The following is a 14928-nucleotide window of genomic DNA, read 5'->3' as shown; positions in this document are numbered from 1 at the left end:
GAATTCCAAACTGCATCAGGATCCACTGCAAGTACTATGACAGTTAGGCAGGAGGGGAGAAAACTTGTATTTCACGGTCGAGCGGCTGCTCATAGGCCCCACATCACGCCGGTAAATGCCAAACGATGCCTCGCTCGGTGTAAGGAGCATAAACATTGGATGATTGAACAGTGGAAAAACGTTGTGTGGAGTGACAAATCATGGTACACAATGTGGCGATCTGATAGCAGGATGTGGATCTGGCAAATGCCTGGTGAACGTCATCTTCCAGTGGGAAGTGCCAACAGTAAAATTTGGAGGCAGTGGTGTGGTTATGTTTGTCATGGAGGGGGCTCTCACCCTTTGTTGTTTTGTGTGGCACTGTCACAGCACAGGCCCGCATTGACATTTTAAGCACCTTCTAGTTTCCCACTGTTGAGGAGCAATTCAGGAATGGCAATTGCATCTTTTAACACGATCTTCATAATGCACAGCCAATGGCGGAGTGGTTACAGGACAATAACATCCCTGTAATGCACTGGCCTGCACAGAGTCCTGACCTGAATCCTACAGAACACTTTTGGGATCTTTTGGAACGCCAACTTTGTGGCGGGCCTTGCCGACTGACATCGATGTCTATCCTCAGTGCAGCACTCTGTGAAGAATGGGCTGTCATTCCCCAAGAAACCTTCCAGCACCTGACTGAATGCATGTCTGTGAGATTGGAAGCAGTCATCAAGGCTAAGGGTGGGCCAGCACCATATTGAATTCCAGAGTTACCGATGGAGGGCGCCACGAACTTGTAAGTAATTTTCAGCCATGTGTCCGGATACTTTTGATCACATAGCATATGAGGGACATCTGTGATGCACCATTGTGCCGTTATAATTCCCTCAATCACTACCAGCTTTGACCTGAAGTCATACCTGATCGCTCACCACACCGTGAATACAGGAACAACACCGCTGTGTGTCTTTGAAACATTGGAAGGATGAGACCTCTCCCCAAATAGCTGGCATGCTCCTCAGTGAAGGTCATCCAAGTAGTACAGAACACAAGCTTACACAATTCACTACCAGTCTGTGCTTGTCCTTTATGACACCAGCTGTTTGTGTTGCTCAGGTAATGGCAACACACTCGTGCAACAGTGATTTCCTAGTCCGCTTGCTTCTAGTCTTCAAACGATGGTGCAGAATGTTGCATATAGTCTCTCACTTGTTCCTGGAAGGCAGGTGCAGACATGTGGGTGGGATGTGCTAGGTGGATAATACAGTCAACCTCCCTCGAGGTGGTCAGATGTAGTCAAACAGAAACTTGACGACACGTTTGCCTGCCCTCACATTCCTGTGCAGTCTAACACTGAGCCTCTGTCACATCCGATTGCCCCACAAATATGGATATTAACACGATTCGACAATCCGGCCAAATGGAGAGTCACAGTGAAGCCCTTTTAAAACTCTGTCAAGTGCTGATTGCACCATTTCCCAGGAGTTTGCAGTATGTGTGTACCCTTCAAAGCAGCTGTTTGCACCTCTTTATCTACCCCATCAGCCGTGGTAACAACACTAAATACAAACAACTCTAATACACTTTGGTGGCTGTTCTACATGTCACAGAGAATTGCAACTCGGCATTGGCCAACTCGTACAAATAGCTGGCTATAACACTTTGTAGGGATATCAAATGGAATGATCACATAGGTTGTTGTGGGCAGAGCAGGTGGTAAACTATGGTTTATTGGTAGAATACTGGGAAAGTGCAATCAGTGTACAAAGGAGATTGCTTACGAATCACTTATCACTCATGTGATTGGTTCTGGAATGTTGCTCAAGTGAATGGAACTCGTACCAGATAGGACTAATAGGGGTTACTGAACATATACAGAGAAGGGCAGCATGAATAGTCACAGGTTTGTCTAATCTGTGGGAGAGAATCACAGAAATACTGAAAGAAGTGAACTGGAAGACTCTGGAAGACTCTTGAAGATAGATGTAAACTATCCCAAGAAAGTGTATTACTCTATGATAATACAACAACACCCTACATATCACTCACATAGGGACTGTGAGGATAAGATCAGTATAATTACTGCACACACAGAGGCATTCAGTCTATCATTCTTCCCACACTCCATACATGAATGGAACAGAAAGAAACCCTAATAGCTGATACAATGGGATGTATCCTCTGCCATGCACCTCACAGTAGTTTGCAGAGTATAGATGTAGACGTAGATATAGATGTTATGTACCTGCCAATCGTGAGTATGTAAACAAATTAGCATCCTGCTTGACACAGTCAAATTGTTTAAATATGTGGGCATAACATCGCAAAGTGGTGTGAAATGGAATGAGCATGTTAGAACTTTGGTAGGGAAGGCAAATGGTTGACTTTGCTTTATTGGGAGAAATTTAGGAAAGTGTGCTTCCATGTAAAGGAGACCATGTATAGGATGCTGATGCGATGTATTCTTGAGTATTGCTCAAGTGTTTGGAATATCTATCAGGTTAGATTGAAGGAAGGCATTGAAGCAGTTTAGAAGCAGGCTGCTAGATTTGTTACAGGCAGGTTCAACCAACATGTAAATTAAATGCTACAGAGTTGCTTTGGGAACTCAAGTGGGAATCAAGGACCAAGAAGATAAGATACGAGAAATCAGGGCTCGTACAGAGGCATATAGACAGTCATCTTTCCCTCACTCTTGTACCCTTCGCTACACACTGTTCGTTGGCTTGTGGTATATATATTTAAATGTAGATGTAGAAAGTTAAATTGACATCCAACAATGTCTTCTGGGTGCTTCCCTTTTTCATCAGACAGTGTGGATTGGCGGTATGTTCTCCTTCACTGTTTACAGACATCACCGCACAAGTTTTCTTGTCTGTTCCAACTCTCTTAGTGCGCTGCAAGCACTTCACCAAATCTATCCGGTAGACCCGCTGATTCAGTGATCCACGACTGCATACAGCGGCTCCAACGCCGTGGCAAGGAGGTTATCTTTTGCTGGGTACCTGGCCACGTTGGGATGCAGTGTAACGACATGGCTGACAAAGCTGCCAAGGAAGCATGTTGGGATGGTGCTGTCCATCAATGTCCCATCCCGTTGCATGCGATTATCTCATTTTCTGACAGATGCATCACGGTCAGTGGGAGACTGAATGGTTGCTGGTGTCGGACAACAAACTGGGTCACTCGAACCGACCACAAAAGCTTGGCGGACCTCGTGTCAGCCTCGCCTCTGGAAGGAGGTTTTGCTTACCAGACTGCGCATCGGGCATAGCCCTTTCACACGCGGCTTCCTCCTCCGGGGGGGGGGGGGGGGGGGGGGAGGAGGATCCACCCTTCTGTGAAGTTTGCAGCGTGCCGCTTTCAGTTCAGCATATTGTGGCTACGTGTGTCCTGTATACTGATAATAGGACAGCCCTTGGTCTCGCTGGAGATCTGCCCACCGTCCTCACAGATATCAGTGTCAACAGAGTGGTGAACTTTTGTGAACTATCAGGCCTCATCCATAAACTGGTGGGGAAGGGCGGCAGACTTTAGTACGTTATAAACTGCTCTGCATGTGGGGACAACCTTCATCCCCACACATGAGTTCTCCTGTTGATTTTTCGTCAGGGCGCTGATGACCATGATGTCGAGCGGCCCCTCAACCCAACTCATCATCATCGTCATTCACTATTTACAACAGTCTGCCAACGCTGGCGTAACTTTTCGATTCCGCAATTACGTGGTTCTGATGCGAAGAACTCTTCGAGCCATGTTCGGAGCGCATTTTCATCTGGAAAGAAAGTTCCTCGATGGTTTTTCGCTAGAGAGCTAAAGAGGTGAAAATGTGAGGGCGCGCGCGGAATGTCTTCCGAACCCAACGCCTGTGCAGTGTTTTTCGCCAGTCTGGCAGGATGCTATGAAGAGGGGGGGGGGGGTGCTTTATCTTGGGGAAGTTCTTGGATTGCGTCTGCAAGACGCCTCAGCTGTTGACAATACATGCCAGCAGTGAGGGTTACACCAGGGGGAAGCAGTTGGTAGTCCACCACACCGTCGCTGTCCCACCAGATGCATAACATTATCTTTTGTGGACGCGCGCATCTCTTTGTAAGGGAAGTTGCTGTTTTGATTGGGCTCAACCATTCATTTCTTTCCGTTATGTTCTCATAAAGACACCATTTCCCGACACCAACAACAACACGGGGTAGGAATGGTCGGTGTTGTTCACGAGCCAATTCATGACAAGCAAACAGAGATGCACGTCTGGCCACCTGCCAATTTTTGCTATTTTGGCTTAGGGCATATTGTACCCATACATCCGATTTCTGAACCTTCCTCATTGCATGAAAATGTCGGACGATGGTGCAATGTTCACAGTTCATCACATCTGGAAGTTCTCGTGTATATTAACGTGGATCATTGCGAATTAACGCGTTTCAACGATTTTCATCAATCCCCAAAGATCTCCCTGAATGCGGGGAGTCACTAACGTCGAAACAATCCTCCTTAAAACGAGGAACCCATTTTCTTGCATGCTCTATCCAATGGCATTATCCCTACACACAGCATAAAAGTTTGTGGCTGCCTCCCCTGCTGTCAACCCTCTATTAAACTGAAACAGAAGAACATGTCAGAAATTTTCCAATTTCTCCACTTGGCAGTCCATTTTATAGCGTCCACACCTCCCCCACTCTCCAAATTACAAAATGACAGTACTTAAACTCAACGAGCAATAATGAACTACACTACTAGTCATTAAAATTTCTACACCACGAAGATGACCTGCTACAGACGCGAAATTTAACCGACAGGAAGAAAGATGCTGTGATATGCAAATGATTAGCTTTTCAGAGCATTCACACAAGGTTGGCGCCGGAGCCGACACCTACAACGTACTGACATGAGGAAAGTTTCCAACCGATTTCTCATACACAAACAGCAGTTGACCGGCTTTGCCTGGTGAAACGTTGTTGTGACGCCTCGTGTAAGGAGGAGAAATGTGTACCATCACGTTTCCGACCTTGATAAAGGTCGGATTGTAGCGTTTCGCGATTGCGGTTTATCGTATCGCGACATTGCTGCTCGCGTTGGTCGAGATCCAATGACTGTTAGCATAATATGGAATCGGTGTGTTCAGGAGGGTAATACGGAACGCCGTGTTGAATCCCAACGGTTTCGTATCACTAGCTGCCGAGATGACACGCATCTTATCCGCATGGCTGTAACGGATCGTGCAGCCACGTCTCGATCCCTGAGTCAACAAATGGGGACGTTTGCAAGACAACAACCATCTGCACGAAAAGTTCGACGACGTTTGCAGCAGCATGAACAATCAGCTCGGACACCACGGCTGCGCTTAACCTTGACGCTGCATCACAGACAGGAGCGTCTGCGATGGTGTACTCGACGATGAACCTGGCTGCACGAATGGCAAAACGTCGTTTTTTCGGATGAATCCAGGTTCTGTTTACAGCATCATGTTGGTCGCATCCGTGTTTGGCGACATCGCGGTGAACGCACGCACATTGGAAGCGTGTATTCGTCATCGCCATACTGGCGTATCACCCGGTGTGATGGTATGGGGTGCCTTTGGTTACACGTCTCGGTGACCTCTTGTTCGCATTGACGGCACTCTGAACAGTGGACGTTACATTTCAGATGTGTTACGACCCCTGCGAAACCCTACATTTCAGCAGTATGATGCACGACCGCATGTTGCAGGTCCTGTACGGGCCTTTCTGGATGCAGGAAATGTTCGACTCCTGCCCTGGCCATCACATTCTCCTGATCTTTCACCAACTGAAAACGTCTGGTCAATGGTGGCCGAGCAACTGGTCGTCACAATACGCCAGTCGCTACTCTTGATGAACTGTGATATTGTGTTGAAGCTACATGGGCAGCTGTACCTGTACACGCCATCCAAGCTCTGTTTGACTCAACGCCCAGGCGTATCAAGGCCGTTATTACGGCCAGAGGTGGTTGTTCTGGGTACTGATTTCTCAGGATCTATGCACCCAAATTGCGTGAAAACGTCAGATCTAGTATAATATATTTGTGCAATGAATACCAGTTTATCATCTGAATTTCTTCTTGGTGTAGCAATTTTAATGGCCAATAGTGTACAAATAAAAAATGACAATCGACAAGTAAAGCCATAGCAACAGGAATACGAAGATGCAAAACAAAATATATGGTTGCGCAGTGCTTTGTCTGCCAGGAGTAGATGGCCAAGGCTCTCTCATTGTGACCTGTAGACAGGGTAGGGGGAGTCCGTCTCCCTGACTGTCTCCCTCTAGCTCCTAACTGTTACTACACATCTACATCTACATGTTTACTCTTCAATTCACATTTAAGTGCTTGGCAGAGGGTTCATTGAACCACAATTACACGATCTCCCTACCATTCCACTCCGGAACAGCGCGCGAGAAAAACGAACACCTAAACCTTTCTGTTCGAGCTCTGATTTATCTTATTTTATTTTGATGATCATTCCTACCTATGTAGGTTGGGCTCAACAAAGTATTTTCGCATTCGGAAGAGAAAGTTGGCGACTGAAATTTCGTAAATAGATCTCGCCGCGACGAATAACGTCTTTGCTTTAATGACTTCCATCCCAACTCGCGTATCATATCTGCGACTCTCTCTCCCCTATTACGTGATAATACAAAACGAGATGCCCTTTTTTGCACCCTTTCGATGTCCTCCGTTAATCTCACCTGGTAAGGATCCCACACTGCGCAGCAAATATTCTAACAGAGGACGAACGAGTGTAGCGTAAGCTGTCTCTTTAGTGGACTTGTTGCATCTTCTAAGTGTTCTGCCAATGAAACAAAAGCTTTGGCTCGCCTTGCCCACAATATTATCTGTGTGGTCTTTCCAACTGAAGTTGTTCGTAAATTTAACACCCAGGTACTTAGTTGAATTGACAGCCTTGAGAATTGTACTATTTATCGAGTAATCGAATTCCAACGGGTTTCTTTTGGAACTCGTGTGGATCACCTCACACTTTCCGTTATTTAGCGTCAACTGCCACCTGTCACACCATACAGCAATCTTTTCTAAATCGCTTTGCAACTGATACTGGTTTTCGGATGACCTTACTAGATGGTAAATTACAGCATCATCTGCGAACAAGCTAAGAGAACTGCTCAGATTGTCACCCAGGTCATTTATATAGATCAGGAACAGCAGAGGTCCCAGGACGCTTCCCTGGGGAACACCTGATATCACTTCAGTTTTACTCGATGATTTGCCGTCTATTACTGCGACCTTCCTGACAGGAAATCACGAATCCAGTCGCACAACTGAGACGATACCCCATAGGCCCGCAGCTTGAATAGAAGTCGCTTGTGAGGAACGGTGTTAAAAGCTTTCCGGAAATCTTGAAATACGGAATCAACTTGAGATTTCCTGTCGATAGCGGCCATTACTTCGTGCGAATAAAGAGCTAGCTGCGTTGCACAAGAACAATGTTTTCTGAAACCATGCTGATTACGTATCAATAGATCGTTCCCTTCGAGGTGATTCATAATGTTTGAATACAATATATGCTCCAAAACCCTACTGCAAACCGACGTCAATGATATAGGTCTGTAGTTCGATGGATTACTCCTACTACCCTTCTTAAACAATGGTGCGACCTGCGCAATTTTCCAATCTGTAGGTACAGATCTATCGCTGAGCGAGCGGTTTTATATGATTGCTAAGTAGGGAGCTATTGTATCAGCGTAATCTGAAAGGAACCTAATCGGTATACAATCAGGACCTGAAGACTTGCCCGTATCAAGCGATTTGAGTTGCTTCGCAACCCCTAAGGTATCTACTTCTATGAAACTCATGCTAGCAGCTCTTCATGTTTCAAATTCTGGAATATTCCATTCGTCTTCCCTGGTGAAGGAATTTCGGAAAACTGCGTTCAATAACTCCACTTCAGCGGCACAGTCGTTGGTAACAGTACCATCGGCACTGCACAGTGAAGGTATTGACTGCGTCTTGCCGCTTGTGTAGTTTACACCCAAGAGCACTTGCTGTTCCATACATCTAACTATTGTAGGATGAGAATGTATCAGTTAAGATGAAGCCAACACATGCTTCAGACGTACACTCTCTGCTGGTCTCCCAGGAAATGGAGGCCTCAGTGCTTTAGTGGGGAGGTGGACTTAGTTACCAGATGACCACCCAGTAGATGGCCCCGTGTGCGACGGCCTGGGATACGACCAGCCAGGCGACCAGCCCGGTCAGACCCAGGGGACCGGAACCCGCCCGCAGGTAGGCCCACAGCAGGCGCCAGGAGGGGGCCGCCCTCTGCTCGCTCCACGGGAGGTCCTCTGCCTCGAGCGCCTGCAAACGTCAGCCGCAGCTATAGTGCACACAGTATCGGCGCAGTACGGTGCGTCACGTTTCGTGGGGTAGAACCACGAACATGACAGTTGTCAAGTGCTGCGTGATAAGAGTAATGGAATTTTTTAAAAAATCTGAGATTTTCACACATGATGTTGTTGTTGTGGTCTTTAGTCCTGAGACTGGTTTGGTGCAGCTCTCCATGCTACTCTATCCTGTGCAATCTTCTTCATCTCCCAGTACCTACTGCAACCTACATCCTTCTGAATCTGTTTAGTGTATTCATCTCTTGGTCTCCCTCTACGATTTTTACCCTCCACGGTGCCCTCCAATGCTAAATTTGTGATCCCTTGATGCCTCAAAACATGTCCTACCAACCGATCCCTTCTTCTAGTCAAGTTATGCCACAAACATCTCTTCTCCTCAATCCTATTCAATACCTCCTTATGAGTTATATGATCTACCCATCTAATCTTGAGCGTTCTTCTGTAGCACCACATTTCGAAAGCTTCTATTCTCTTCTTGTCCAAACTAGTTATCGTCCATGTTTCACTCCCATACATGGCTACACTCCATACAAATACTTTCAGAAACGACTTCCTGACACTTAAATCTATACTCGATGTTAACAAATTTCTCTTCTTCAGAGACGCTTTCCTTGCCATTGCCAGTCTACATTTGATATCCTCTCTCCTTCGACCATGATCAGTTATTTTGCTCCCCAAATATCAAAACTCCTTTACTACGTCAAGTGTCTCATTTCCTAATCTAATTCCCTCAGCATCACCCACTCGACTTAATTCGACTACATTCCATTATCCTCGTTTTGCTTTTGTTGATGTTAATCTTATACCCTCCTTTCGTGACACTCTCCATTCCGTTCAACTGCTCTACCAAGTCCTTTGCTGTCTCTGACAGAATTACAATTTCATCAGCAAACCTCAAATTTTTTATTTCTACTCCATGGATTTTAATACCTACTCCGAATTTTTCTTTTGTTTCCTTCACTGCTTGCTCAATATACGGATTGAATAACATCCGGGAGAGGCTACAACCCTGTCTCACTCCCTTCCCAATCACTGCTTCCCTTTCATGCCCCTCACACATGATAAAAATCACAAAAACTTGGTATGCATGGTTGGTTCTGTATGAGGGCATTGTCACCAGTGCAAATCCTTCTCAGAGCCAGATTAATGTCGCAAGAAAAAAAAAAGTTCTGCTCACAACAGCGTTGGGATATGTAGAATGTCTCAGTATCACATCTTCCAAAATACACCTATTGCACCCTCACCGTAGCTTCACTTTCAGCTTCTTCATCATCAGCCTCTTCCAAGATGTGCCCTCCAGTTGCACTGAGGGAAATAATGTTTGTCAGAACTTGGTAGTTTTCTTGAATCTCGTTGAATCTTCCTTGAAATTCAATGCGACCCTGCAAAATAAAAAAAGTAGAAGTAATGCATGTAAGGTGTCTGGATACCTTCTCAGTTTTTATTTACTGCTCTCAGCCCAAGTGTTCTCTGATATTTTATATTTATCTATTGTAATTGCATTCTATACTGGCTGATCAAAAAGTCAGTATAAATTTAAAAACTTAACAAACCATGGAATAATGTAGACAGAGAGTTAAAAATTGACACACAAGCTTGGTATGACATGGGGTTTTATTAGAAACAAAAAAAAGCACCCCATATTGCTAGATGCATGAAAGATCTCTTGTGCGCGTCATTTGGTGATGATCCTGTGCTCAGCCGCCATTTTCGTCATGCTTGGCCTCCCAGGTCCCCAGACCTCAGTCCGTGCGATTATTGGCTTCAGGGTTACCTGAAGTCGCAAGTGTATCGTGATCGACCGACATCTCTAGGGATGCTGAAAGACAACATCCGACGCCAATGCCTCACCATAAATCCGGACATGTTTTACAGTACTGTTCACAACATTATTCCTCGACTACAGCTACTGTTGAGGAATGACGGTGGACATATTGAGCACTTCCTGTAAAGAACATCATCTTTGCTTTGTCTTACTTTGTTATGCTAATTACTGCTATTCTCATCAGATGAAGTGCCATCTGTCGGACATTTTTTGAACGTTTGTATTTTTTTGGTTCGAATAAAACCCCATGTCATTCCAGTTTTCAAATTTATACTCACTTCTTGATCACCCGGTGTATATACTTGGCTGAAAGTACAAATGATTTATTCATAGACATATGATATGCAGGAATGCAGGATCCTCAGAAGAAATAAAAGGATCATATTAATTGAGAATGAGATCTATTATTTCCCACAAACACTGACATGTTTAAGCATCACTGCTTTGATGCTGGACATGTATTAACATATATTATAGCCGGTTCTAGGCGCTTCAGTCTGGAACCGCACGACCGCTACGGTCGCAGGTTCGAATCCTGCCGCAGGCATGGATGTGTGTGATGTCCTTAGGTTAGTTAAAGTAGTTCTAACTTCTAGGGGGCTGATGACCTCAGAAGTCAAGTCCCATAGTGTTCAGAGCCATATGAACCAATTTTGAACATGTATTAGGAACAAACATAGTAGCATGAAATACATGAATAAATTTGTAGATGATTTGGGAGTTGACAGTGTGTGTTATTCAGTACAAAGAGCTTCCACATCAGGCAGCAACAATGGCTCCGGCTTGATTGGGCATTGAGGTAAACAGAGCTTTGTATAACAGACACAGGTACATCGTACCGCGCTGCTTCAACTCTGAGAAAGGATTCACCAGTCACAGAGACTGGCGGGAGATGGTGTGCCAGTGACTCAGCAACCTGTGACCAGTTGTTGCCAGTGGCTGAGAGACCTGGGGAACATCGTGGCCAGATGGAGATAATGTCACAGGGATCTTGGAGGTATACTGCAGCTACATGTCAGAAATGTAACAGGTACTGTCTAAACTACCACCTGCATGAACCACAGGTGATGGTGTTGGGTTCCCAGTGGTGCCAACACCATCACATCTGGTGGCAGGCCCATAAGACGATGTTAAATTTAATTCCGCGATGTTTCCGCTTGTCAGAGCCTTCACACATGGATATGTGCATTGTGATGCTGCACTCCTCATAGGAAAAGATGTTGCGGTGCCATTCTTATGTCCAGTGTTTTGATTTAGTGCGCCACTGTCGGCGTGCCTCTCCCTGATGCAGCATCAAGGGAAGCTGCAACAATGGTTGCCGTACTAGCACTTTGGTTCTCCAGATGGTGTCAAACTGTTCTTGTTGATGCTTGTCTTGCTGGGAAAAAAAAGAAAAGAAAATCATGTCCTCACTCAGGTTACAAGACGTACCTAATTCGATCCTGTGCATCTGAGCAAATAATATGCCTGTCTTCGGGGTCGCTGGGTGTGTGTCTGGCTCTTGAGATCTCGTATGGCATTGAGGAGGGCCTTCCTGAACCCATTCATTCCATAAGTGCGTCAAAGTTGTGAGTTCCCACCCTATGTGGGCAGCAATACCTCAAAATGGTAAACTGCGCTCTATATAGATGATGTTGTTGCCTCTGTCGAATTCCGACGCATGCTGGTAGAAACTTATATTACACATGAGGCTTAACACAATCTTCTCACTGACAACCAACATTTTAATGCAATTTATGGATGAGATACACGCTCTGGAATGTTACATATAAGTGGAATGTTACATATAAGTGGAATGTAGATGGCATTACTCCCACCTTCTTTGTGTGGTATACTAATAATTCAAGTATCCAAATATTTAGTACACTTAGTGGTAGTTTGAAGATTCTTTCATGCTAGTGCAAATTTAATGGCCAACTGTGTGTGTATATGATGTGATGCGCTCAAGATGTTGTAATATGCTCAAAATGTTCGTCACTTATCTTGTAATGGGGTACTAATCGACTTTTTCTTTTTCTTTTTGTTGCTTAGGATGTTCACCACTAATCCTTTTAATTTGTTACTGATTGGTTCTTTCTCTTTGTTGTTGCCTAAGACGTTCATTACTGACCTTTTTGATGGGTACTAATTGCATTTTTCTCTTTTTTGTTGCTCAAGATGTTCACAATTAATCATGTAATGGGGTACTAAGTCTTTCTTTGTCTTTTTTTATGGGCATCATGTCGCGTTTACCAACATTTGAAGAGAGCTACCATGGTTAGATTGAGCTAAATAATTTCCAAGTGTTTGTATAGTTCCTTCGATTGTCCAACAATGTACTTTGCAGTGGATAACAATACTATCCGAAAACAATCTGTAACTGCTGCTGATCCTATTCGATACATTTTTTATATTGAGATATTACATGTCCTATTACGTTTCTTTGGGTACACACAATGTATATTCATTTCTGTTGCCCATTCATAATTCAATATAAATTCTGCGTTCCATTAGTCAAATATTCGACAAATCAGGTACATATTTGTGGAGGTATTTCACGTGATTTTATATTGGTGATATATATAACTGGATGCCTTGCGGAAAGAAGACTACAAAGACAGAAGGTACAAACTGTGCTGTATCCAGTATATGCAAAAATCTGAATGAAGGATGTAGCATTACTCATGCGAGTAGCCTTTCTTAAGCCAATGCTGGTTTCTTGAGAGAATCTGCTTTTCCTCTTACAACGTCATGTTTTGTTCTGTATGAGCCTGGCACAGACATAAGTCACTGATATTGTTGTGTTATTTTGTGTTTCCCATCTTTTACCTGCCTTCTAAATAGTCACCTGAACTCTTTTGCAGTCGTGAGGGACTTTTCATTGCACAGAGATTTTTGTTAAATACAAGCTACACTTTCAAATAAACCTGTGGTTATCCTCATAGTACTTTGGAAGAAAGATTCTCTGGAAGTAGAGGACAGTCACAGGTAGGCATACCTGTTTACGGTCGATTATATGGTCGCAGAGCGGCAGCAGGTTAATATGGCAGACGTATGTGGTTCATGACAGTATGTGGTCACAGAATGGTATCAGAGTGACCAGGTAAGACTGTCTAGTTGATGATGATCATGTGGTCACAGAGCAGTAGTGGGTTGAGGTGATAGACCCACATGTTTTAGGATGTGGTCGCAGAGTGGCAGCAGGTTGAGCAGGAAGGTCTACCTGGCAGAGGATGATGATGTCACAGAACAGCAACAGGTTGAGCTGGTAGGTCTACCTGGCAGAAGATAATGATGTCACAGAACAGCAACAGGTTGAGCTGGTAGGTCTAGCTGGTTTAGGATGATGAGGTGACCACAGAGTGGCAGCAGGTTGTAGAGGTAGGTCTGCCTGGTTGAAGAGAATGACTTGATCACAGAGTGGTAGCTGGTTGGGCTGGTAGGCGTACCTGGCTGAGGATAGGACATGGTCAACGAGTGGCAGCAAGTTGAGTTGGTAGATTTACCTGGTTCAGGATGATGATGTGGTTACAGAGCGATAGAAGGTTGAGCTGGTATTCCTACCTTGTTGAGGACGATGATGTGGTCACAGAGGGGCAAGAGGTTCAGCTGGTGTGTGACAAGCAGCCTTGTCTTGCCAGCCAGCAGCTTCAGGATGCACTCACGGAATACGTGGCTGGCCACGTGGGGATCCACAGCAGAGAGTGGGTCATCCAGTAGGTAGACATCCGCATCCTGATAGGCAGCTCTGCCAATATAGAGCAATGCAGAGCTTTAGCTACAGATACATCTATATGACTGCTAAGTTAATAGGCAAGGTTTAAAAGTTGATAGGAAATCAGTTACAATAACACTAAAATAATTTGTAGGTTTCATGCATTTACATTGGAATTGATCCAAATGATATCAGCGAGATACTTTCAAATATTATTCCCCTGCGCTCCTGAATGTAAAAAGATTTTAGTACCTCAATTAATGCAGAGCTTTAGCCACAGATACAGTCGCTATATGGCTGCTAAGTTAATAGGCTAGGTTTAAAAGTTGCTAGGAAATCAGTTACAATAACACTAAAATAATTAGTAGCTCATGCATTTACATTGGAATTTATCCAAATGATACCAGCGAGATACTTTCAAATATTATTAACCTGCGCTTCTGAAAGTAAAAAGATTTTAGTACCTCAATTAAGTGATTATCTTTAAGAATCAGTTACGTTTTATAATAGTAATTTTCTGTCAGAAGAAAACTCATTGTCTGGCAGTGACTCGTACCAGCATCTTTTCCTTTCCTAGGCAGTGTTCTACGCACAGTGCACACCCCATTACAGGTGAAAGATTCAGTCTGGAAACAAACTATGCTTAAGCCATTTCTCTACGTTACCTGTTCCTCCACCATGGGAGCTAGTCCTGCAAGACATGCAGAACAACTGTTGTCAAGTTTAGAAATTAGGATAGCCGTAGTACCAGAAGTGACTCTGTGGGGCAGGTTGCGAATTGTGCCAAGCATGCAGTTGGATTTTCAGTGTAGCAGTTTGTCTTAATTTCTGAGGACGTTTGGTTTGAAAACGAATGTGTGTGTGTGTGTGTGTGTGTGTGTGTGTGTGTGTGTGTGTGTGTGTGTGTGTGTGTGTGATTTTTCGAATCATTATCTGTTGAGAATTACATTACAAATCCAGCCTCGAATATCACAATCGTGCATCACAACTGTTACCCGCTCTGTGGGTGAATGGAAGCATCACAAAGGTAGACTACCTTGCCACATGCAGACAGG

At 44.4% G+C, this 14928-nt stretch overlaps 1 protein-coding gene across 1 annotated transcript in view; it reads right to left on the bottom strand.

Moving 5' to 3' along the window:
* Positions 1 to 14928, bottom strand: part of LOC124551199 (ATP-binding cassette sub-family C member 4-like) — a 197947-nt gene that overhangs the window by 16648 nt on the left and 166371 nt on the right. The window contains exons 12-14 of the mRNA XM_047126190.1: positions 13723 to 13906; positions 9599 to 9736; positions 8135 to 8307 (exon numbers count right to left, since the gene is read on the bottom strand). Of these exons, the coding sequence (XP_046982146.1) occupies positions 8135 to 8307; positions 9599 to 9736; positions 13723 to 13906 (495 nt within the window). The remainder of the gene's footprint in view (positions 1 to 8134; positions 8308 to 9598; positions 9737 to 13722; positions 13907 to 14928) is intronic.

The sequence above is a fragment of the Schistocerca americana genome, chromosome 9 (genome assembly GCF_021461395.2).
Source record: "Schistocerca americana isolate TAMUIC-IGC-003095 chromosome 9, iqSchAmer2.1, whole genome shotgun sequence".
NCBI lineage: Eukaryota > Metazoa > Arthropoda > Insecta > Orthoptera > Acrididae > Schistocerca > Schistocerca americana.
The sequence above is the reverse complement of the archived record's forward strand: the minus strand, read 5'-3'. Positions and strand labels throughout refer to the sequence as shown.